This window comes from Scomber japonicus, chromosome 21 (genome assembly GCF_027409825.1).
Source record: "Scomber japonicus isolate fScoJap1 chromosome 21, fScoJap1.pri, whole genome shotgun sequence".
Taxonomy (NCBI): domain Eukaryota; kingdom Metazoa; phylum Chordata; class Actinopteri; order Scombriformes; family Scombridae; genus Scomber; species Scomber japonicus.
Window position 1 is genome coordinate 2,645,022 of NC_070598.1, and position 23,282 is coordinate 2,668,303.

General features: G+C 35.9%; 3 protein-coding genes across 3 annotated transcripts; 2 read left to right on the top strand and 1 right to left on the bottom strand.

Moving 5' to 3' along the window:
- Positions 1 to 11,181: 11,181 nt before the first annotated feature.
- Positions 11,182 to 12,055, bottom strand: LOC128382790 (GTPase IMAP family member 4-like). The gene is made up of 2 exons (XM_053342797.1): positions 12,037 to 12,055; positions 11,182 to 11,897 (listed from the first exon to the last, which is right to left on the bottom strand). Exons 1-2 carry the CDS (start codon positions 12,053 to 12,055, stop codon positions 11,182 to 11,184), a joined length of 735 nt encoding a protein of 244 aa, XP_053198772.1.
- Positions 12,056 to 12,697: 642 nt separating this feature from the next.
- Positions 12,698 to 13,901, top strand: LOC128382792 (GTPase IMAP family member 7-like). Its single transcript, XM_053342798.1, has 3 exons — positions 12,698 to 12,843; positions 13,017 to 13,054; positions 13,315 to 13,901. Exons 1-3 carry the CDS (start codon positions 12,698 to 12,700, stop codon positions 13,899 to 13,901), a joined length of 771 nt encoding a protein of 256 aa, XP_053198773.1.
- A 2,858-nt stretch (positions 13,902 to 16,759) lies between these two features.
- LOC128382793 (GTPase IMAP family member 9-like) lies at positions 16,760 to 17,758 on the top strand. Its single transcript, XM_053342799.1, has 4 exons — positions 16,760 to 16,781; positions 16,869 to 16,901; positions 17,065 to 17,097; positions 17,181 to 17,758. Exons 1-4 carry the CDS (start codon positions 16,760 to 16,762, stop codon positions 17,756 to 17,758), a joined length of 666 nt encoding a protein of 221 aa, XP_053198774.1.
- Positions 17,759 to 23,282: the final 5,524 nt, after the last annotated feature.

Here is a 23,282-nt window from a genome sequence, read left to right on the forward strand (position 1 = left end):
ATTTATCTTAATAAAGTTTCCTTTCTGATTTCACCATTCACACACAAAAAACAATATAATAAACCTCTTAAGTCTTTCAGAATCAAATAATCATAAACCAGGTTAACAAAGGCACCCCTGGACAGTTTAGACATTTACCTCATAATCAGTGCTGTGGATCAAAATTACACCTTGGATCTTAACATTATCTTATCTTATCTTATCTGCAGTCTTAGTGCTGCTAGTGTGGCTGTTGATGCTTATTCTTTTTTCCACCTTGCAACATCCTTCTCACAATGTCTATTACTGTTTGTCCTCCGCTCACTTGGCAGACAATTGGCTGATAGAGACACTTTATGATAGATGCAGGAATATTGTAGAATGACACAATAATGCAATTAATAAACAAGTAAAAACACATTTATCTTTCCTGGAAACTGACTGGAATCAGTCTTATTTTATCTTAGTTTAATTTTAATTATATTTAAGATGTACTAACATCTGGACTGTCATGCTATGTTGTTAAGTGTAACCTTTGGGCACAAAACTTAAGTAGGGTAGATTTAAAGCAGTTAAAAAAAACCTGAAGATGGCCCATGCACAGCAGTGTCTCTTTTCAGTGTGCAAAATACAATCAACAGCAGTGAACACCAGGATAGGAGGATTGGCACTATTTTATTAAGGCCTTACATTGAAAAACAATCATCATCAGGTCATCAAGTTGCACCTGACTACTTAAAAGCAGATGTGATGATGGCAAATAAGCACAGAGGGAATCTGATGAAGCAATGTACAAAATGCATAGTTCACTCCTTTTGTTTTTTTTTAATGTAATCACTTAATAAAATAATTAGATTTAAAGAGATGTTATTATGGCAAACATATTGTCCATACAGAGCATTGTCCAGACCTGAGGTGCATTTTGTTCTTGGAAATGTTCTGCAATAGAAACTGATTAAATTGCACAATGTTAACAAGCCAGAAATGCTTCCTAATGTTAGCAATTAAGACTTGCAAATGAAATGGATGATAATCAACATGAAGCTGGGTTTAAATATTCATGTCATTCTGCAACCGTCTCACTCACAGATTGATTAATATTCTCATATCAAAGTCCTTCATATCATGTTTGAATGATTGTGAATATAAAAACACTATTATCTCAGATCATGTTTAACTACTAGTTCATTTATGTTCAGCTTTATCAGCAAATATTGACTATTCTGTGTGGGTTTTTTTTATATTGATGTCAAACACTCACAGAACTTCAGTCATATGTTAGATAAGTGATTATGGCATGAACAAAAAATATTCATTTGACTGTTACATGAAAAATCCTTAAAAATAAGTGTATGAAAGAAATCCATAACAACACAACAGTAGACAATGTGAAGAAGGCAATGTCATTCACAAAGTCATTATTGTGCTTTATGAACATATTATTTACTCATACCAGTTTGTCACAAAGTAGACAACATTTTTATGTTATCTATTTCAACACCAACAGCTTGGCTCTCAAGAAGGCAATGTAATTCACACTGACTCAGAGCAAAATATCTCGCCCTGCCACTGCCATGAAACTTAGCTCATATACATGTCTGTTTCTCAGGTGATGTATACAGTAGGAGGAATTATTTTGTTAACCTTTCATCAACGACTTCAGTACACTGACAATTGTAGTGTTACGTCCTGAATAGAAATATAGGGAATGAAGGAAGTAACAGTGATGTTAACCAGGGCAAGACAAAAACAATGTAAACAAAGTTGAATAAACACAAGACAAGTTTTTATTTTAACAGAAAAAAACAAGGTCACAATAATGCCAAAAGTGAAAAAGGAATCAACCCAGTCCACCTCCGGTTTTGGTTGAAATATCTTGACAAACCCAATAGATGGACTGCCATGAAATTTTGACACTCAGACAGATAAAGTGTAATAACTTTGGTGATCCTTTTAACTTTTCATCTTCCACCATCACCAGGTTATAATGTTAATTTGTTCAGTACTTTGTTTAAAGAGAAAATAATTGAGTTTAGTGCTCTTTGGCACATTAACAAATGTTAGCAAGCTAACACGCCAAGCTAAGACAGCTTTTTTAAACATTGCAAACATTACCAGCTTGTAGAAAGAGTGCTTTTGCTACTTCTGGAGCCAACTAGAAGTTCAAATAACATAAAAACTAAGATTATGAAAAAATAACTCAGTATAACTTGCTGAATGACTTAAAGAATCAAGTTTTCCTTTTTTTTTGTTTACTTCAACATTACCAGATTAACATTTCACAAGTTCTTACCTTGAATAGCTTTGCAAATATAACACTTCTAATATAGCAAATAAAACATAAAATAGCAAAGCAAGTTGCTTAATAAATTTTCCTTTCTGCTTTCACCATTCACACACAAAAAACAATATAATAAACCTCTTAAGTCTTTCAGAATCAAATAATCATAAACCATTTTATTACAGGTTAACAAAGGCATCCCAGGACAGTTTATACATTTACCTCATAATCAGTGCTGTGGATCAAGATTACACCTTAGATCTTAACATTATCTATCGTATCTTATCTGCAGTCTTAGTGCTGCTAGTGTGGCTGTTGATGCTTATTCTTTTTTTCATCATGCAACATCCTTCTCACAATGTCTATTACTGTTTGTCCTCCGCTCACTTGGCAGACAATTGGCTGATAGAGACACTTTATGATAGATGCAGGAATATTGTAGAATGATACAATAATGCAATAAACAAACAAGTAAAAACGTATTTATCTTTCCTGGAAACTGACTGGAATCAGTCTTATCTTATTTTATCTTAGTTTAATTTTAATTATATTTAAGATGTGCTGACATCTCACGTAAAGAAGACAGTGGACTGTCACGCAATGTTGTTTGGTGTAACCTTTGAGCACAAAACTTAAGTAGGGTAAATTTAAAGAGGTTAAAAAAAACTGAAGATGGCCCATGCACAGCAGTGTCTCTTTCCAGTGTGCCAGCTCATTCAGGGCAAAATACAATCATCAAAAAAATGTACACCAGGACACACCAAGTAGTCAGGTGCACATGACTACTTAAAAGCATAACTGATGATGGCAAATAAGCAGGGAATCTGATGAAGCAATGTGTAAAATGCATTTGTTTTTTAATGTAATTACTTAATTAAATAGTGTCAGTACTAGTATTCTGGTGTGAGTTGGTATACTTTTTGGATGATTAGATTTAAAGAATCTTCATGTAGGGCTGCAACAACGAATTGATAAAATTCAATTATTAAAAGTGTTGACAAAGAATTTCATTCTTTGTTCTAGTTTGTGAACTAGCAGGCTTCTTCTCACAGTCAAAAGTAGGAGGTAGAGAGAGGAGTGGTGATAGGTTAAGGTCTCTACATTGAAAGGCTGAGGTAAGATGAGCAGGGAAATCAAGCAGACCTAATTTTGTATGTAGCATAGTGATGCAACAATTAAAATTACACTAAAAAATAAATGAACCACAATTCATACTGGTAATATGTAGTTTCAGACACGTTGTAGTATTTTTTGTGAATTGTGTGTGAAATCATTAAAAATAATGTAAAATCAGCCAGAACACCACAGAGGTGAACTGGTTTAGACTTGACTCTTGGTTGACACTGCTGGAGGATGGTAATATTGATTTGTGAATTTGTGTGATATAGAGTATCTATTGCCAATATGATATAATTTGTGATAAATTATTTTATTTTATTTTATTTATGTTGATATACTACAATTGTTTATATACATACATGCATACATCTAAGGGGCACTGAAGGGAAGTTCACCCAGGGTGGCACACAAGCTAGAACCGCCACAGAATGTTGAAACAAATCCTGTTAACAGTGTGCTGATGTGCATTTTATTTTATTATTTAGACTTAATTTATTGTTCTAGCAGCTCAGGTCAGACAACAGAAAATAGCCCTTTTTTTGCACTTTATTAAGAAAGGAGTCTACATTTTGTTGTTTTTATAAATTATTATTTATAATTTGATATACATTAACAGTTCAGGGATTTTCAAGCAGAAATTTGGTGTTTGTGCACTTTTTTGCATTGGCAATTTGAAAATAATGTTCTCTTTTCGAATAAAGGGGCAGGAATTCATTTTGTATTTATTTTTTAATCCGATTCATCAAGTAATCAAAAAAATAATCGGCCAATTAATCAATTATTTAAAGAAATTGTTATTTGCCTCACTAAAGATGTGTTACTAATGAAAACATTCTCCATACTGAGCATTGTCCAGACCTAAGATGGAGTTTGCGCTTAGAAATTTTCTGCAATAGAAACATGTTGAGTCTTTCAAACTGATTAAACTGCACCATTTTAACAGGCCGTAAATGCTTCCTGATGTTAGCAATTAAGACTCACAACTAATAAGGATGATAATCAACATGTAGCTGAGTTTAAATATTATACTCTGCAACCGTCTCAGATTGATTAATATTCTCATTTCACAACCCGTCATATCCTGTGTGAATAATTGTGAATATAAAATCATTGTTGTCTCAGAACATGTTTAACTACTAGTTAATTTACATGAAGTTATGTCAGCAAATAGAGGCTATTCTGTGTGGTGTAAGCTAGCAAACCCTATGCAATTTACTTCAGTAGCCACCTAGGAGCTCACAACATAAAACTTACCTTGAATAATTGTGTAAATACATATAACCCTTCCAGTATAGCAACTCTATAAAGGTTTAGACATCACAACATAGCACTTTTTCATTTTAAGATCTCATTTGCTCATAAAATCTTAACAGTTGCTTAATAAATTTTCCTTTCTGCTTTCACCATCACACACAAAAACACAATGTAATAAACCTCTCTTAAGTCTTTCAGACTCAAATCATCATAAACCATTTTATTATAGGTTAACAAAGGCATCCCAGGACAGTTTATACATTTACCTCATAATCAGTGCTGTGGATCAAAATTACACCTTGGATCTTAACATTATCTATCTTATCTTATCTGCAGTCTTAGTGCTGCTAGTGTGGCTGTTGATGCTTATTCTTTTTTCCATCCTGCAACATCCTTCTCACAATGTTTATTGCTGTTTGTCCTCTGCTCACTTGGCAGACAATTGGCCTATAGAGACACTTTGATAGATGCAGGAATATTGTAGAATGATACAATAATGCAATAAAACAACAAATAAAAACACATTTATCTTTCCTGGAAACTGACTGGAATCAGTCTTATCTTATTTTATCTTAGTTTAATTTTAATTATATTTAAGATGTGCTAACATCTCACGTCCAGAAGACAGTGGACTGTCACGCAATGTTGTTAAGTGCAACCTTTGGGTACAAAACTTAAGTAGGGTAGACTTAAGAGGTAAAAGATGGCCCATGCACAGTAGTGTCTGTTTCCAGTGTGCCAGCTCATTCAGGGCAAAATACAATCAAAAACATGTACATCAGTAAACACCAGGATACAAGGATTGGCACTATTTTATTAAGGCATTACATTGAAAAATAATCAGGTTATCAGTTATGCTTTTAAATAGTCAGGTGCACCTGACTTCTTAAAAGCATAACTGATGATGGCAAATAAGCACAGAGGGAATCTGATGTAGCAATGTGCAAAACGCAGAATTCAATCCTTTTGTTTTTTAATGTAACCCCTTAATCAAATAGTGTCAGTCCCAGCATTCTAGCAGGTATACTTTTTGGATGATTAGATTTAAAGAGGTGTTATTATGGAAAACATATTGTCCATACTTAGCATTGTCCAGACCTGAGGTCTATTACAGAAATATTCTGCAACAGAAACAAGATATTCTGTCTTTCAAAGTAATTAAATTGCACCTTTTTAACAAGCCAAAAATGCTTCAAACACAAGATGGTGAGATCAAAATTGGCCGGTACGCACCTGTCATGAGTAAGAACAGAGACGCATAAAATGCAAGGCTCTTGATCATATACTACTCTGAGCATGCCAGCCAAAAGGCACTCACCAACTACACACTTATGAACACATCTCTGACCAGGAAGTTTGCCTGGAAATCAATTAACTTAATCTGTAACGCAGCCTCCTCCAAGGAACAGATGTTTTTTTCCCCCCCACCAGGGAGGAGAAGTCTGCACTGTCGGACTGTGAGAGGGTCACGTACAAAAGCAATGATGTCCTTAGGGATAGTCTTCAAACCTAGAAGAGAAGTTGGCTTGTAGCTGCTCGATGAAGTCCACCAGCAGCCTGTCAATTGTACTGGTGTCTGTTTTTCAGTGTACTGAAATGAAGGACGCTGCCGGTTGATAGGTCTAACTCTAACGACGCCAGCTTCCTCCTGAAAGATTCAAGATTTTCAACCATGTCTACTATGGTCCTGTCTCTCCTCTGTAGCTGCAGGTTAAGTTGGTTTCGGTGGCAAAATATATCTGCTAAAAACCTACAGATACTGTTCTATTGTTGCTCAAGCTAAGGAATACCCTAACGTTATCCAGCATCACACAGATGCGTTCCAGTGCCTAGCCTTTGCTTAGCCACATATGTCATGCTGTAGCAGCAGGTCATCATGGGTGGTCTCATCTCACAAATTGTTGGAAAAGGTACAGTTGGGCAAAAATTTAGTCAGTCACCAATTGTGCAAAAAAAGATGAGGCCTGTAATTTTCATTCTGTACACTTCAACTATGAGAGACAAAATGAGAAAAAAAAAATCCAGAAAATCACATTGTCTGTTTTTTAAAGAATTTATTTGCAAATTATGGTGGAAAGTAAGTATTTGGTCAACAACAAAAGTTCATCTCAGCACTTTGTTACATACCCTTTGTTGGCAAGTCTTCACAAGGTTTTCACACACTGTTGCTGGTATTTTGGCCCATTCCTCCATGCAGATCTCCTCTAGAGCAGTGATGTTTTGGGGCTGTCGCTGGGCAACACAGGCTTTCAACTCCCTCCAAAGATTTTCTATGGGGTTGAGATCTGGAGACTGGCTAGGCCACTCCAGGACCTTGAAATGCTTCTTACGAAGCTACTCCTTCGTAGCCCGGGCAGTGCGTTTGGGATCATTGTCATGCTGAAAGACCCAGCCACGTTTCAACTTCAGTGTCCTTGCTGATGGGAGGTTTTCACTCAAAATCTCACGATACATGGCAGTCGTCCTGGTCCCTTTGCAGAAAATCAGCCCCAAAGCATGATGTTACCACCCCCATGCTTCACAGTAGGTATGGTGTTCTTTGGATGCAACTCAGCATTCTTTCTCCTCCAAACACGACAAGTTGAGTTTTTACCAAAAAGTTCTCCCAATCCTCTTCTGGATCATCCAAATGCTCTTTAGCAAACTTCAGACAGGCCTGGACATGTACTGGCTTAAGCAGGGGGACATGTCTGGCACTGCAGGATTTGAGTCCCTGGCGGTGTAGTGTGTTACTGATGGTAGCCTTTGTTACTTTGGTCCCAGCTCTCTGCAGGTCATTCACTAGGTCCCCCTGTGTGATTCTGGGATTTTTGCTCACCATTCTTGTGATCATTTTGACCCCATGGGGTGAGATCTTGCATGGAGCTGCAGATCGAGGGAGATTATCAGTGGTCTTGTATGTCTTCCATTTTCTAATAATTGCTCCCACAGTTGATTTCTTCACACCAAGCTGCTTACCTATTGCAGATTCAGGCTTCCCTACTATTTTGTTTCTGGTGTCCTTCAACAGCTCTTTGGTCTTGGCCATAGTGGAGTTTGGAGTGAGACTGTTTGAGGTTGTGGACAGGTGTCTTTTATACTGATAACGAGTTCAAACAGGTGCCATTAATACAGGTAACGAGTGGAGGACAGAGGAGCCTCTTAAAGAAGAACTTACAGGTCTGTGAGAGACAGTAATCTTGCTTGTTTGTAGGTGACCAAATATTTATTTTACCGAGGAATTTATCAATTAATTCATTAAAAATCCTACAATGTGATTTCCTGGATTCTTTTCCCCCATTCTGTCTCTCATAGTTGAAGTGTACCTATGATGAAAATTACAGGCCTCTCTCATCTTTTTAAGTGGGAAAACTTGCACAATTGGTGGCTGACCAAATACTTTTTTGCCCCACTGTAGGTATTGGCCAACCTGGTACTGCATTTCAGCAATGTTAAGGTCCTGCTCAGGTCCCACCATATTACATTGTTCTACAGAGAGAAGAAGATGACAGATACTAACTGGACAGCTCCGTCAGTCTCTATTGATTCCCATGGCAAATGTGCATGCTTTTTAACAAATGCTATCATCACATGCTAATCACAGGCGACTGCATGTGTACTCAGACACTGTACACGGTTTGTGTCAGAAGTAAGTAGGTCTTTGATTTGTCAGGTTAGATCAGGGAGAGCAACAGTTTTCTGACTCTGCACATCAACTGTAATCATTCAAGAATCCTGTGTTTGAGGAAGGAAAACACAGGAAAGGAAATCATAAAACAGAAATTGTGTTAATAATAATAAGAATCTGTTTGGAAGTTTATATATTACTAATTTTACACAGGTATCCTGCAGATATTAAGAGGTTAGGTTCATTATTTAATTAGTCCTTGCAACTGCTCTAGAGAATTGCTCACCATTGTTTTGCAATAGAAGCAGAATGACGAGGTAAGTTTGTGGCATGGGAGGAGACGTGTTCTTTGTTTTTTGTTCTTTAAGCCCTTCTCTCGCAAATGCCGTCTCATGGTTATTGTGCTGCAGTCAGCATCAGTAAGGGCCTTAATTTGGGATGAGGATCAGCCTGTGTCTTCACAGGCTCCACCATGTGACAGATCTAGCATTTCAAACAATAAACATACCTGGCAATCCACAGAAACAATGAAACAGTGCATGTGTGATTTTGTTCTTTACGATAGTTGACAATTACAGCGCCCAACAGAGAATACTCATTTTTCTCACAGGTATCTAATATTTAAGACTCACAGATTCACTCTATTACCATTTGTAACCATGCTTTTGTATCACTGTCATGAAATATAAACTGTCTGCACAGACCAATCACTAGGTGGTCCTTGAATACCTCTCTCCTCGAAGTTCCTGTGTTTGACAGCTATATCAAAAGAGTGGACATCCTTCCAAGTATTATAAGTGATTATTCAGCAACACCAATTATTCTCTAGGAAACAAAGGCGTAGTAAGAAGAAAAATCATTTCAGTATTTCTTTGGCCACAAAAAGAGGAAAGAAGAAGAACAAGGGGCAGCCAAGTCAGAGTCATGTAAAGCTACTCAACATTTCTTTCTTTATGGCATTACTAAATAACAGGAGACTTTTACTCAAATTAAATGTGTTCCTCACTCGGTTAGCAGAGATCCACTACCAGTGCAAGAATCTGGTTGAAACAACATATGGAGTTTTTTTGTTGAGGGGTTATTAAAACAGTTTAATACAGATGCTTTAACCACAGCTGTTCAGATGCCTTTCTTTTATTTATTTCTTATATTTTCGTGTCTCCTCCTATCAGTTTCCCGAGTATGCAAACCCTGATGTATATGACTGAAAATAAGAAATAGCATAATAGGTCCACTTCTGGGAAAACATCAATGGCTCACTATGCCTTGTCCTGGACTGTCCCATCCCACTGCCCCCATTTTGCCTACCAGGACACAACAATTAACCAAGACAAGAAAAACAGTTGAATACTTTCATAGCTCTAACTTTTTTCAAAAAACCCCAAAACCTATTTTAACGTGAAATTAAGAAAAAACATACTGGAAAAACCTCCTACTGATTACATATTAATATAAAACCTGTCTGCCTCCATTAAAAACACAAAAGAACCAAGTACCTGGGCAACATTCATTAACCTCCCCAACTAATGATGAGGAGAGCCAGACCTCCGGCACCCATCATGTGCTCCTTCTACCATGGCACGATTGAGAGCATCCTGACGAGTTGCAATACTGTGTGGTTTGGAAGCTGCACCTCTCATCCAACAAGAGAGCCCTCCAGCGCATAGTGAATGCAGCAGTGAAGATCATTGGTACCTCAACCCCCTCCTTTATGGACATCTACAGCACACGTCTGACCCGAAAAGCACCCAACATTGCACATAACCCCACCCACCCCTAGATTATGCAGCCTTACGCACCTCAAGACTGTAGCTTCATCCACTAGGCTGTGAGGAAGCTGAACTCTTTCCCCTCGCTCCCACCTCTGCACCGGCCACTTTATTATTATTACTTTTTATTTCATTGTTGTGAGAGAAACATAATTTAAATCCTCTACATGTCCTGTACATGTAGCAAGATTGACAATAAAGTTGACTTTGACTTTTGACTTTGGTGACTTTGCTTAATTGTTCATTTATTTAGTTTTTAGTAACATAAAATCATATAACATAAAAGCATATCTATTCACACAAAATGATTTATTATCATTATTATTTAATATCATTATTATATATTATTCATTATTGTCAATAATATATTATTATTATTATGGGTAGTTGTGGTGGTGGTTTATTTATTTAATTAAAGGGAACCAGCTCTTCATTGCATTGGATGGTTGTTAATTTGTTGTCTGTCTAAATTTCTTTTCTGTTATAACACCTATATATTATATATATAATATATATATATATATATATATGATATGTTTTGTAATTATATGAATACAGTGTTTATTTTGTTTCGTTTATATAACATGTTAAGAATAAGCTAAGAATGATCTACATACAACATAAATGTTACTGTACTAATAACATTTTTTTTACCTGTTATATTTTACTCTTACATATTTTCAGCACTTTATGATGGTCATCATACTAATAGAATTTGTTTCTTAATTGTCAGGCTGTAAATGTGATGGATTTAAGATCATAAGATGAAATTTTGTGTTTTAATGATTATATTCAGTAAAGTGACTTACAATAAACACTTCAGTTTCAGATCATTTCATTTAACTTTTATTATATTTCCATACCTTTCCAGTCATACTTCATTAAAGTGTGTAAAATTTCACATAACAATAAAATTCTGAACAATTCATATGTATATTATACCCCCTAATAAAACTCTTCATCATACTCTTCTTAATGATCATATAGTTACATTAGTTTTCTTCATTGATGTATTATTGGAGATGATAACCCTGCAGCAGTGACATTTTCACATTACTAGATTATAATATTTTGTCTTCTCAAAAATCTTCACATCCAGCCTACAAAAGCTGTCCTATTTTCACTGATTATTGATTATGTGGTGTGGTGATTGATTATGGTTTCTGTGTATTTTACTCTCTTCCAAGTATCGTGAGGAAGATTAAGACACGTCTCAGCAATGAATCATTAAATGTGAGCATGTGATCATTCAAGTCCTCTACTCTCATGTTTTGTATTTTTGCAGTGGCCTGAACTTCTTGATACATGGCATCTGTGTAGCATTCCCCCCCATTTCTATCAACCACGATGTCAATCATCTTGATCAGCTGCACCACTTGGTTTCTGTTGCTTTTGGTGTTGTCAAAGACGTGGAACCTGTTTCCACAGCTCTGGATGACTCGTCGGAGGTCTGGGCTGCCCTCACGTACATACTGTTGTATGGTCATACCATCAAGATCACCACCACGGGTAAACAGCACGATCATGTACTGGTTTGCATTTGGACCAAACAGCTTTTGCAGAGCTTCCACTGAGTTTTTCTCTTCGGTGGTGAATCGACCAACTGTGATGACCAGCAGGAACACATGAGGACCAGGACATGAGACTTTGACACATCTCACAATTTCTTCTTTGATGAATTCTGCAGATTTCGCAGTGTCCAGGATCCCTGGTGTGTCTACCACACTAATCACTCTGTCACCCCAGCGTGTTATTTGTTTTTCACAGGTCGCAGTCACTGATTCAGAGGCAGGACAGGATCTGAAGCGCTTCTCTCCCAGGATGGTGTTTCCAGTAGCGCTCTTGCCCACACCAGTTTTTCCAATCATCACAATTCTTAAATCAGGACCTGAAAAATGAATCAGAACTTCTGTTTAGGTTCCTGAAAGAGTTTATCTTTGGCTTGATGGACAATTCATTTAGTGAATATAAACATATTGTGATACATTTAAATACAGTAGAAGAAATAAAACAATTTGAAATCTCACCTTCAAGAATTGAAGCCATCTTTTCTCTGCACAGTTGTCAATGAATGTTAGAACATTTGTTTAAGACATTTATTTATACTGTAGCTTCACAGCTGACACGCCCCATTTGTGTAACAGGTCAATATAAAGCTGGTGGAGACCAGTGATTCCTGCAGATAACACACAGCTTGTCTCCTGTACTGTACTGCTCTGGATCTGAGGACCATGTCTGACAGTAAGTTTGACCATGATAACTTTCTACACAGCAAGATTGTTGATGCTTTGTGTAAGACAGCACTGTCAGAGAGAAAGTCTTTTGGATTATCATGGGAAATTTAAGCACATGTAGGATTTTTCACTATATGTATATAATAGAAACTCATTGTGTTTTTTTTCCACAGAAACAAAGATTGTTGTCCTGGGAACAGCAGATCATTTGAAGAAAAATCTAATATCTGTCATCCTGGGGAGAGATGTATTTGCACAGAGAATTAGTGATGTGAAAGTTGAGACACATGGCAATGAGACATATGCGGTCACATTTACCCCAAATTTGTACAATTCAAGTGAGGACATAAGAAAATTATTTTCTTCAGAACAACAACCTGACATGTGTTTGTTGGTGGTAGAGGATGGGTTTTCAACACAAGAGGTGCAGCATCAGATAGATGAGCTGCACAAGATGACTAAGAAACCCACAAAGGAGTTCATAGTTGTGCTGCCATTAAGATATAAAACTGAAGAATCTTACCCATTCCAGTTCTACACCCTGGAGAGTTTATTCAGTGAACTGGCCAAAAAGAGAAATGTCATGTCAACTAACCAAAGGTAAAAAAAAAAAGGTGAAAGATGTAGATTTAGAATTAGATCTAACGTCTTCTTCTTTTTCTTCTTCTTCTGTTTCTCTGTATCATTATAAGTAGTAGTAATATTAGTAGTAGTAGAAGTGTTCTACAAAAAGCTTCCTGGGCAGTAAATATGATTCTGCATCTGTTTTATAGATCTGCTGATGAAACACACCCTCAAACCAGTGGGGCAGGTAAGCCACAGCCTCTCTCAAAGACTGTCAACTGCATGTGTGTTTGCCTTGTGAAGGTTAATTAATTCAACCAGACAAAACCTTTTATAGCAACTCACATAAACTCTTATTTGGCTTTTTATTCAGTTTGGGGATCTCTCACAGAATCCTTCACTGACAACAGGAAGAGATTAAAAAGTGAGACCAGTGTTTCCAACATGTGTTTGAACAGTTGTGAATTATTATTATAAACTTAATGTTTTTGTTCTACACCAATGCAGGAAATCACTCTGTCAACAAAGTGAACCTTGTTCTGCTGGGAATGTACGGGACTGGAAAGAGTGCGAGTGGAAACACAATCCTTGGAGAGAGACGGTTTGATTCAAAACCCAGTTCAGAGCCGGTCACCAGAGAGTGTCAGGCAGCAGAAACTGAGATAAACGGTACATGTGTGCGTGTCATTGATACTCCAGACATCTTTGATGATGAAATCAAATCATTAGACAAGAACCAACATGTGAAAAAGTGCAAACAGCTCTGTCAGTCAGATCGTTGTGTTTACTTACTTGTGATACATGTTAGCAGATTCGCAGATGGTGAGAGAGACATACTGAGAAAGTTTGAAGCTGCTTTTGGTCCCAAAGCTAAAGAACAAACAATCCTCCTGTTTACTCGCAGAGACGATCTGCAGCGTGATAAAATGAGCTTTGAGGATTTTTTGCAGGACTGCCAGCCTGGACTCAAGAACATAGTTAAACAGTGTGGCAGAAGGTGTGTTGTTTTTGAGAACAAACCCCCAGATGAGCATCAAGTAACAGAGCTAATGCAGACAGTGAACATGATGTTAGATAAAAAGCAGAAACAATAACTGTTCATGTATCAGACCAGATCCATAAAGTGATGGATGTGATGTATTGTATATAGATAAAAACAGTTCAGACTGTAAAATCATTCAACAGCTTGAATTAACTGATTGTTTAGTCTGAAATGATTTGTCAGTTATAAATGTCATTTATGGTTTTCCTCTCACTTCTTAATAATCAGTATTCAACCAGGTTTATTTTAATGTTATGTTTGTTTGAATTTGGTGCATAAAGTCTGTAAAATAAGTAAATATTTCTCTACTGGTGACATTTTCCCTGTTTCTTTGATAATCTTTGTCAACTGATTAAATGAGATAAATAAACTTAACATTTACCAATAAAACCAAGTTGTGTGATAAACTTAGTGTCTCTGCAGTGATTGAAGTACTGATCCTCTCTTCCTGATAATCAATACCTCACACATCTCAGAGGTTCAGATCCTCCTAAAACAAAAAAATAAATAACAGAAAAATAGAAATTATGAGGTGAAATTAAAACAGTTGTTTGAAATCTCACCTGTCAGAATTGAATCCATCTTTGCTCAGCACTGCTGTCTCTGCAGTTTGACAGTTTGAATGTTAAAGCTTTTGTGATGTCTCAAGAATGAAAAAATACCCACCACTATGTTAAAGAGCAGAGAAAAACATCTTAGTTATATTTTTCAGCTTGAAATTGGATTAATTGTCCAAGATTGACTCCAACAAAAGTGAAATATCTCCTTTGTTCACATTTCATATTTCATGATATGGTGCACCACCATAGTACATAGGTAATTAATCATTAACACAAAGAGAGAGAGAGAGAGAGAGAAAGTGCTGAGGTCAGTGGTAGGTAGGTTTGAGCAAAAAAAACAACAAACTGTGGTGTGTGTGTGTTTTTAACCTCTACAGCACCACCTAGTGTGCACCATGGAGCTCCAGGCTGCAGCTGACATAAATCAGACCCACAGCGAGGTTAAAATCATGGAGTAAGCATATATAGGCTTATTCAGGTTAATTAAAGCTGGTAATGGGTCTGTGTGTATTGTGAAAAGAGAGATCTTTATTTCATTTTATTTCTATTAATACCATCAACTGGGTTTGTTTCCACCTTATATAACGTGAAGCACTTCATGTATTTCTTGTATGAAAAGTGCTATACAAATACAATTATTATTATAATGATTATTAGCAGTAGTAGTATATGATTATGATTATTATTAGCGTTATTGTTATATCATTATTATTATTGTTATTATTTCAATAATAACTTGAGATTATGTGTGCTAATGATTGAACTCTCCTGTGCATTATGCAGTATCTCCATTCACAACCACACACAACTCACAGACAAAATAAAAACAATTTAAGACAAAGTAAACATTTCTTTAAATCATTGCTTACTAATGATGAATGTGGTCACAGGCTATAAAGGTGCTGCAGATGAAATTAACCCCAGTTCTCTCTTAGCTGGAGCCATGAGTTTCAGGACCCAACAGTTTGTAGAGCTGATTTTTTTCAGATGTAACAAGAGAACAATGATTTAGAAGAGGAAGAGGTGGCTGAAGAAGAAGATGGGGAAGAACATAACCCAGACCGTGATGATGTATTCTCCCAAGACATCTTTGTCAAACAACAGCAAAAATGTCATGGTTCTTATCACCATGGCAACCAGAGTAAGATGGCAGCACAAAATGTGGTAAGTATGACTCCAGAGCCTACAAGACATGCAGTTGTCCTTGTTCAGGACACAACCTCAATGCTCTACATGTTCATCTTACCCGTCTTAGAAAAAGTAATCTTGGAGATAGAAATTTGTGTTTCTGTAAATATGGGAACAATTGGAAAAGGATGGATTAGATTGATCTGTGTATAGTACTGCTAATCTTAGCAGGTCTGTATAGTTCATCTAGTTTCTGGGATGCAGAGTGGAAGAGCAATGCGTGCCACAATATCACTGAAAGTCTTTCACACTTTCTCAAGAATGTATGATTTGATAACTGTGAATCATCTGCTATACCTCTACAACCCAGGACCTGAAGTAACAGCAGATACACCTTGTGGGTGGGGGCAATAGTTCAAACAAGGGAGAAGACTAGTACTTTGTAGTTGAATTCCTCATTGTACAGTATATAAGAATATATGTTGCCAAAACATTCAAAGCTATTACCCTTCAAAAAATGCATTCAAAACTACAATCTGCACATTTCTACGGTTCTCTCAGGTTATACAAGTAGTATCTAGCAGAAAAATAATGTCCACCCCTATGCAGTACCTTTAGCAATAATAATCATAATAGACATAGTAAACCTCTAGTAAATAAAACAGTTATGACAGGTGTGTTGTCCACTGATTAAATGCATTCTTCCTGCACTTTGAAGAGGAAAAACCCAGATATTCATAAAGTTTGTTTTGAATGACAGTTTGTTTCATCTGCTTTACTCTAGGGGTTTAGTGAAGGTAGGTCGTTTCCCTCTCCTCTTAGGACAAGAGGCGTATACAGAATGATATGACTAAACAAGGGTTAAGATGCTTTTTATTTATAGCTTCACAGCTGACACGCCCCATAACATTTGCATAACAGCTCTATATAAACAGGTGGAGACCAACGATTCCTGCAGATAACTCCTGTACTGCACTGCTCTGCATCTGAGGGTCATGTCTGATAGTAAGTTTGGTCATGATAACTTTCTACACAGTTCTTATTATTATTATTATTATTATTATTATTGTTGTAGCTGTTGTTGTTGTTTCAACTACAACAACTAATATATTTAATAATATTATTACACAAAAGTTAAACTGGTCTACAAAAAACTTCCTGCTCAGTTAATATGATCCTGTCTCTACTTTATAGGTCTGCAGAGCAACACACTCAAACAGACATGGGTCTTTTTCAGTCCAAAAGTAAGTGTGGTGAATAGTAATTATTTCAACCAGACAAAAATTTCTATAGAAACTCACACAAACTCTTATTTGGCTTTTATCTCACAGAGTCCTCCACTGACAACAAGAAGAGTTCAAAAGGTGAGACCAGTGTTTTAAAGATGTATCTGAACAGTTGTGAATTATTATTACAAACTTAATCTTTTTGTTCTACACCAATTACTGGTTGAAGTAATTATTTCAACCAGACAAAAATTTCTATAGAAGAACTCACACAAACTCTTATTTGGCTTTTATCTCACAGAGTCCTCTACTGACAACAAGAAAAGTTTAAAAGGTGAGACCAGGGTTTTAAAGATGTGTCTGAACAGTTGTGAATTATTATTACAAACTTAATCCTTTTGTTCTACACCAACACAGAAAATCACTCGGTCAACAAAGTGAACCTTGTTCTGCTGGGAATGTCCGGAACTGGAAAGAGTGCGAGTGGAAACACAATCCTTGGAAGAACACAGTTTGTTTCAAAAGCCAGTTCAGTGTCGGTCACCACAGAGTGTCAGGCAGCAGAAACTGAGATAAAAGGAACATGTGTGCGTGTCATTGATACTCCAGACATGTTTGATGATGAAATCAAATCATCAGTTAAGAACCAACATGTGACACAGTGCAAACAGCTCATCTGTCAGTCAGATCCTTGTGTTTACTTACTTGTGATGCATGTTAGCAGATTCACAGATGGTGAGAGAGACATACTGAGAAAGTTTGAAGAAACTTTTGGTAGCAGAGCTAAAGAACAAACAATCATCCTGTTTACTCGTGGAGAAGATCTGCAGAGTTCAGACATGAGCTTGGAGGATTTTTTGCAGGACTGCCAGGCTGAACTTAGGAACATAGTTAAACAGTGTGGTGGAAGGTGTGTTGTTTTTGAGAATAAAACCTCACGTCAGCATCAAGTAGCAGCACTAATGCAGACAGTGAACGAGATGTTAAATAAATAGCAGAAACAATAACTGTTCATGTATCAGACCAGATCAATAAAGTGATGGATGTGATTCTTGTATATAGATAAAAACAGTTGTAAAATGATTCAACAGATTAAATTAACTGAGTGTTTAGTTTGAAATGATTTGTCAGTTATAAATTTCATATTTGGTTTTCCTCTCATTTATTAATAATCAGTATTTAACCAAGTTTATTTTAATGTTATGTTTGTTTTTAAAGTTTGTCAAATAAGCCAAATATTTCTAAGCTGGTGACATTTTTCCCTGTTTCTTTGATAATCTTTGTAAACTGATGAAATGAGATAAATAAACTTTACATTTACCAATAAAACCAAGTTGTGTGATAAACCCAGTGTCTCTGCAGTAATTGACTTCTGCAATAAGAATAATATGTCCATCTCTCCCTCTCATCATATTTTACCCTGAATATCTCAAATCTGTTGACATTTGGGTCAGTTATGTGAATGAATGAATTTAGTTTATTGAACATATTAAAAAAATGTGAGACTATTACTTTGAAGTTGAATTCCTTATTGTACAGTATATAAGAATATATGTTGCCAAAGAATTCAAGGCTGTTCCACGGCTGTAAAAATGCATTCAAAACTACTGTCTGCACTTTTCTATGGTTCTCTCAGGCTATACAAGTAGTATCTAGCGAAAACATACAAAAATAAAACAAAAAACAAACGCATGACCAACCAATTGGTAACTCAAATAATACCAATCATGTTCATAAGAGGTTGGAAGAAGTAGAGAACCATTCTAGTCCTACCCCCTCATGCTGTACAAACACTGATAATAGAAAATATAATTTAATTTATAGCCATCAGTGTCTGTGTTATCTAACTCAACCAACTCAAACAAATCAACCCTTTAGGGCAAAACAAGAAGAAAACACAATCCAAACAGATACACTAAATCCTTCAAACAACCCATGAACAAAACATAATAAAAATCACTGGTCCATCTCTTAACTGTTCAGTATGAGTTTGGATAAAGTCTCACCTGTTTTCAGCTCATCACTGCAGTTATTCCACAAACTGATTCCTTTGGTTGTAACAAGATGATGTTCTTACTGGTGGTTTAATTAATATACAGGTTTCTCTCATGTTGGTATGTAAAAATGTTTAATGTCTAAATGTTTTTTCCTCATCCTGTATGTTAAACTATGTGATCAAACTTGTGTTTCTGTGTGAGGATCAGCTGAACTCTGTCAGCCTGAACCGAACAGTAAACTGTACAATAAAAGGTACAATATCACCATCTGCTGGACGTTTGGTGTAAATGTTCTTTCTGTCCTGAAGGTGCTCACTCTGGTTGCACTGGACCTCAGTTAGACATAAACTTCAACTGCATCTTATTTGTTGTAATATTGGGAATATATGGTGATTATCAGTGTTTTATTTTTATATTTACATATTTAAAAATGTAATTGACTGGTATCTGCTTTTAATCCCTTTCAACAGTATATTGGTTTCATCCATTTTAATATTTACCTTTTTAATCATGTATTTATTTTACTGATCTCTGATTACTTTGTTCATATTTTACTCTTTTAATTTCGTCCTGTATGTTTACTTAACCTTCATGTTTTACTGCTATAAATGACAGTTTTAATATTGTGAGACTTTTTCTGGTTAGATCAAGTTATCATGAGCCCATTTTGTTTTTTATTGTTTATTACATTGAAAAAAAAAAGGTTAATTTTTTTTTATATAGTCAAGTTGTTTGGGCCAAGAGACAAAGGGTTTTTTGTCATATAAGAAGCTTTTCTGCTGTCTTATAAGTCTGACTATAAGTCTGACTAGACACTTGACAATAAGTAACATCACTAAGTAATTAACTAACACAAGCGATTGTTTCAGCTGGGGTTAGATTATATTACACTATAACAATAATAATAACATTTCATAGAAATAAATAGAAACATTAACCCCCATAAATTTAACACCCTACTGTTAAACCCATTGTTTATTGTTGTTTGTATTTGACATAAGAAAGTTACAGTTATAGTTAAATCTTCATTGATTTTGTATACACACTGATTCACAATGTTGGGGAGCAAGTTACATGCAGCTGTGTAATGACAAAATAAATGTAACTGTAATCTGTTACTGTTACTGATGAAAATGTTGATGATTACAAAGGACATCTGAAGTCACACCTTTAAGATTTTTGCTCAGGAGGGTTTTTTCCTAATTGTTTAATATTTAACACGTTACTGAATACATATATTGCTGTTTTTAATCCTACAAAATCAATATGTTTTATATATTTAGTAAATAAATCATGGACCTGGGCTTATTTGGACCACACATGGGCTTAAATGGAGTCACAGTACCAATTAAACCCTCTTTCACATATCTTTATTTTATATTCCAAAATCTACATGAACTAATAAATACATTTTCAAATGAGAGATTCATCTTGCTTTATAAGAAATTATCTCCCATATAAATCATGTCATTATCCATGAAAAACAGCTGAACTTAGATTTTGGTGCTTCATGGGAACACTTACCCAAACAGCTGAAAAAACTGTTAGAAAATTAGAAAAGTCATCAAATAAGTTACATTACTTTGTTTAAGTAATAAAAATAGTTACATTACTTATTACATTTTAAATAAAGTAACTAGTAATCTGTAATCTATTACATTTCCAAAGTAACCAACACAGCCCTGGTGATTCATGTAACACTCAAAAGATAATAATAATATTTTTTATTTATAAAGCGCTTTTAACAATACCCAAATACACCTTACAGGAGAGCAAGACAATTAAAAACAATACAACTATACATACTATAAATAAAAACAATCAATCAAATAAATTAAATAAATATTAAATCAATCAAAGCATTCAAACATTATAAGCAGTCACTGAGGGATTTGGAGAGTGAGAGTCGGGGCAGCAAAGTGAGAAGAAAAGATACTCAGTCAAATTTAATGCTACTGTTATTGTTGCAGTTCCACTAAAAGTCCACGGGGAGGCGGTAAACACCTGCAGAATTAGCCTGTTGTCGGTAGTGATGCGGAAGAGACAGACAGGGGGCAGTATGAGACAGAAAAAGAAAATGGAGCCCAGCGTTTGTATGATGAGCATGAGCAAAAGAGAGAAAAACTTGTTATACTATATAAAATTGTCCAGAAGAGACGTACCCTGTTTCAGGATACTGTAATTCGCCAGAGGATGAAGGAGGATCACTGTAGACATGTTTTTTGATGACAAATTCTCCGGTGAGTGTGTTTTTCTTTGCTAGCTTAAAGATCGATGTTAGCTCGTTCACTTTGACTGTGGATGAAAAAAACAAACAAACTATCAGATAAAAGTGTTGTGAGTGACTAAAACGGAAGAAACTGTAAAAATGTGTCGTGTGCATTTTCTGAGAAGTGATATGAGATGTGAAATAGTATATGGAGTATTGCTGTAGCAGACATTGTGTGAATTTATTTATTTTTTTAATTTATGGGCATGTTTTTCATGTTCTGTTTGTGGAGAATGAGCCTTCCACTAGTTGAACAGTGATTATGAGGGGCTGAGGTAAAGCATACAGTTCTTTAGTTTTACCAGACTAAAGTTCCAGTGCAGTGATGGTATTGTGAGATATTGACTGTATAAATCTGGATGTTCCCTCAAATCTCAGTCACTACAGTTACAGCTTAATATTAGTTCTTGGTCTTGTAGGCTTCATCACAGTGCAGTTTGATTATCATTATCATGTGTTGATGAGAGTTAAGATCGTGTTCTGTTCACAGTCATTGTTTTTTTATTAGCAGTGTTATTGTTCTTATTTGTGAGGCTTAACTTTTAATTCTCTTTTTAATGTTGTTGAACGTTTTACTGCATAAAAGTGCTTGTCACCTCCACAGCATTTTATTATTTATTAGGTTTTGAGTACAGTGTTTGTCTATTCACTGGAAATCTATTATGGAATTGATCGGGTGCTTTCCAGTTCTCACCACAAGATGGTGCTACTCCCCTTAATGAGACCATTCATTGTAGTTCATGTGTTTTCTTGCCCTTGTTGATTTCCTCCTGTGCTTCACCGGTGTCTTGTTTAACTCACCTGTGTCCTGTTTGTAATCACATCTTGTGTATTTAAGTATTGGTTTTCTGTTATTTTGCTGTTGGGTTCTCTGTTTGATTTTTGTCTGCTTTTGTTCTGTTTTACTCTACTTGTCCTTGTCTTGCATCTTCTTTTTGTGCAGTTCTGGAGTAAAGCTATTTTTCAGCTTTAATCAGTCCTGTTTGCAGTCTCTTACCTTTGGGTCTATGTGCTGCGTTTTCCACATGTTAAAATGTCATATCTTCAGTGTGAGAGAAGGAATCCAGCTGCCTGTGTCTTTCTTATCAACAATTCTTATTGATCAACGTTTTCAGTATTTTCTGTGTGTGGCAGTTATTGACGTTAAGTTCTGTCAGTTTTTCTTAGTCAAATGTAACAGTACTTCAACTGTTTCCACTTTTTAAAATAACTCTTTATTTTATTTTCTAGACTATGCTCAAACTAAGTATCCCAATATAAACAAAAAACATAAACAACAATAATTTCAATAGTATCCCTCTGAACCCATCCCTCAGCCCCCATTATTCAGCAACGTATTTATACAGTCTTACAATTACAACCGGCCCTTTGAGGACGACCATAATGCTGATGTGGCCCTGAGTGAAAATTAGTTTGACACTCCTGCGTTAGTAGGTCACAGGAGCGCTTTCTCCTGCACTCTGCAAGGCTATGAGCCTTCTCTGCTGCTGCAGCATCTCTTGATAGCATAGACAAGCTTACAGTGATTAACTTGAAGCCATACAAACATAGGCTGCTGGCTACAATGTCAAATTACATAATCTGAAGTGGAACCTGCTCAGAAAAAATCCTCCTCAGCTGAGTTTAGTGCTAATTGGCATGTTAACAAATGTTAGCATGCTAATATGCTAAGCTAAGATGATGAGTTTAAACATTACCAGCTTGTAGAAAGAGCGTGCTTATGCTACTTCACTTTAATTTTATGAGCTCATTTGCTCATAAAATCTCATAAGTTGCCTAATATATTTTCCTTTCTGTTTCACCATTCCCACACAAAAAAACCCAATGTAATGAACATCTCTTAACCCTTTCATACTTAAATCATCATAAACCGTTTTAATTCAGCCAGTATTGACATCTACCTCATAATGATAGCTATGGAAAAGAAAAGAAATCAACAGTATAAAGGTTCCTGTTTTGTCACTGTACTTCCACCACAGCTCAACAGGGGAACACAAAGAGGGAATTTTGCCTTCTGAAGCCTCAACATTGTCCATCTTATCTGCAATCTTAGTGCTACTAGTGTGAGTGTTGACATGTAGTCTTGTTTTCATTATTAAGCATCCCTCTCACTATACTTGTTGTTGTTTGTCATGAGCTTGCTTCACAGACAATCAGATGATAGAGACAGTGCACAGTAAAGGCAAAAATGTTGTAGAGTGACTGGACAATTAGTTGTGTCTAACATGCAAGTACAAACATGTTTATCTTAAC

Coding starts and splice junctions, on each gene's coding strand:
- LOC128382792 (XM_053342798.1), top strand. CDS start 12,698: ATGACTAAGAAACCCACAAAGGAGTTCATAGTTGTGCTGCCATTAAGA. Junction 12,844..13,016: donor GTCATGTCAACTAACCAAAG/GTAAAAAAAAAA, acceptor TCTGTTTTATAG/ATCTGCTGATGAAACACACC. Junction 13,055..13,314: donor CCCTCAAACCAGTGGGGCAG/GTAAGCCACAGC, acceptor ACACCAATGCAG/GAAATCACTCTGTCAACAAA.
- LOC128382793 (XM_053342799.1), top strand. CDS start 16,760: ATGGGTCTTTTTCAGTCCAAAA. Junction 16,782..16,868: donor GGGTCTTTTTCAGTCCAAAA/GTAAGTGTGGTG, acceptor TTTATCTCACAG/AGTCCTCCACTGACAACAAG. Junction 16,902..17,064: donor CAACAAGAAGAGTTCAAAAG/GTGAGACCAGTG, acceptor TTTATCTCACAG/AGTCCTCTACTGACAACAAG.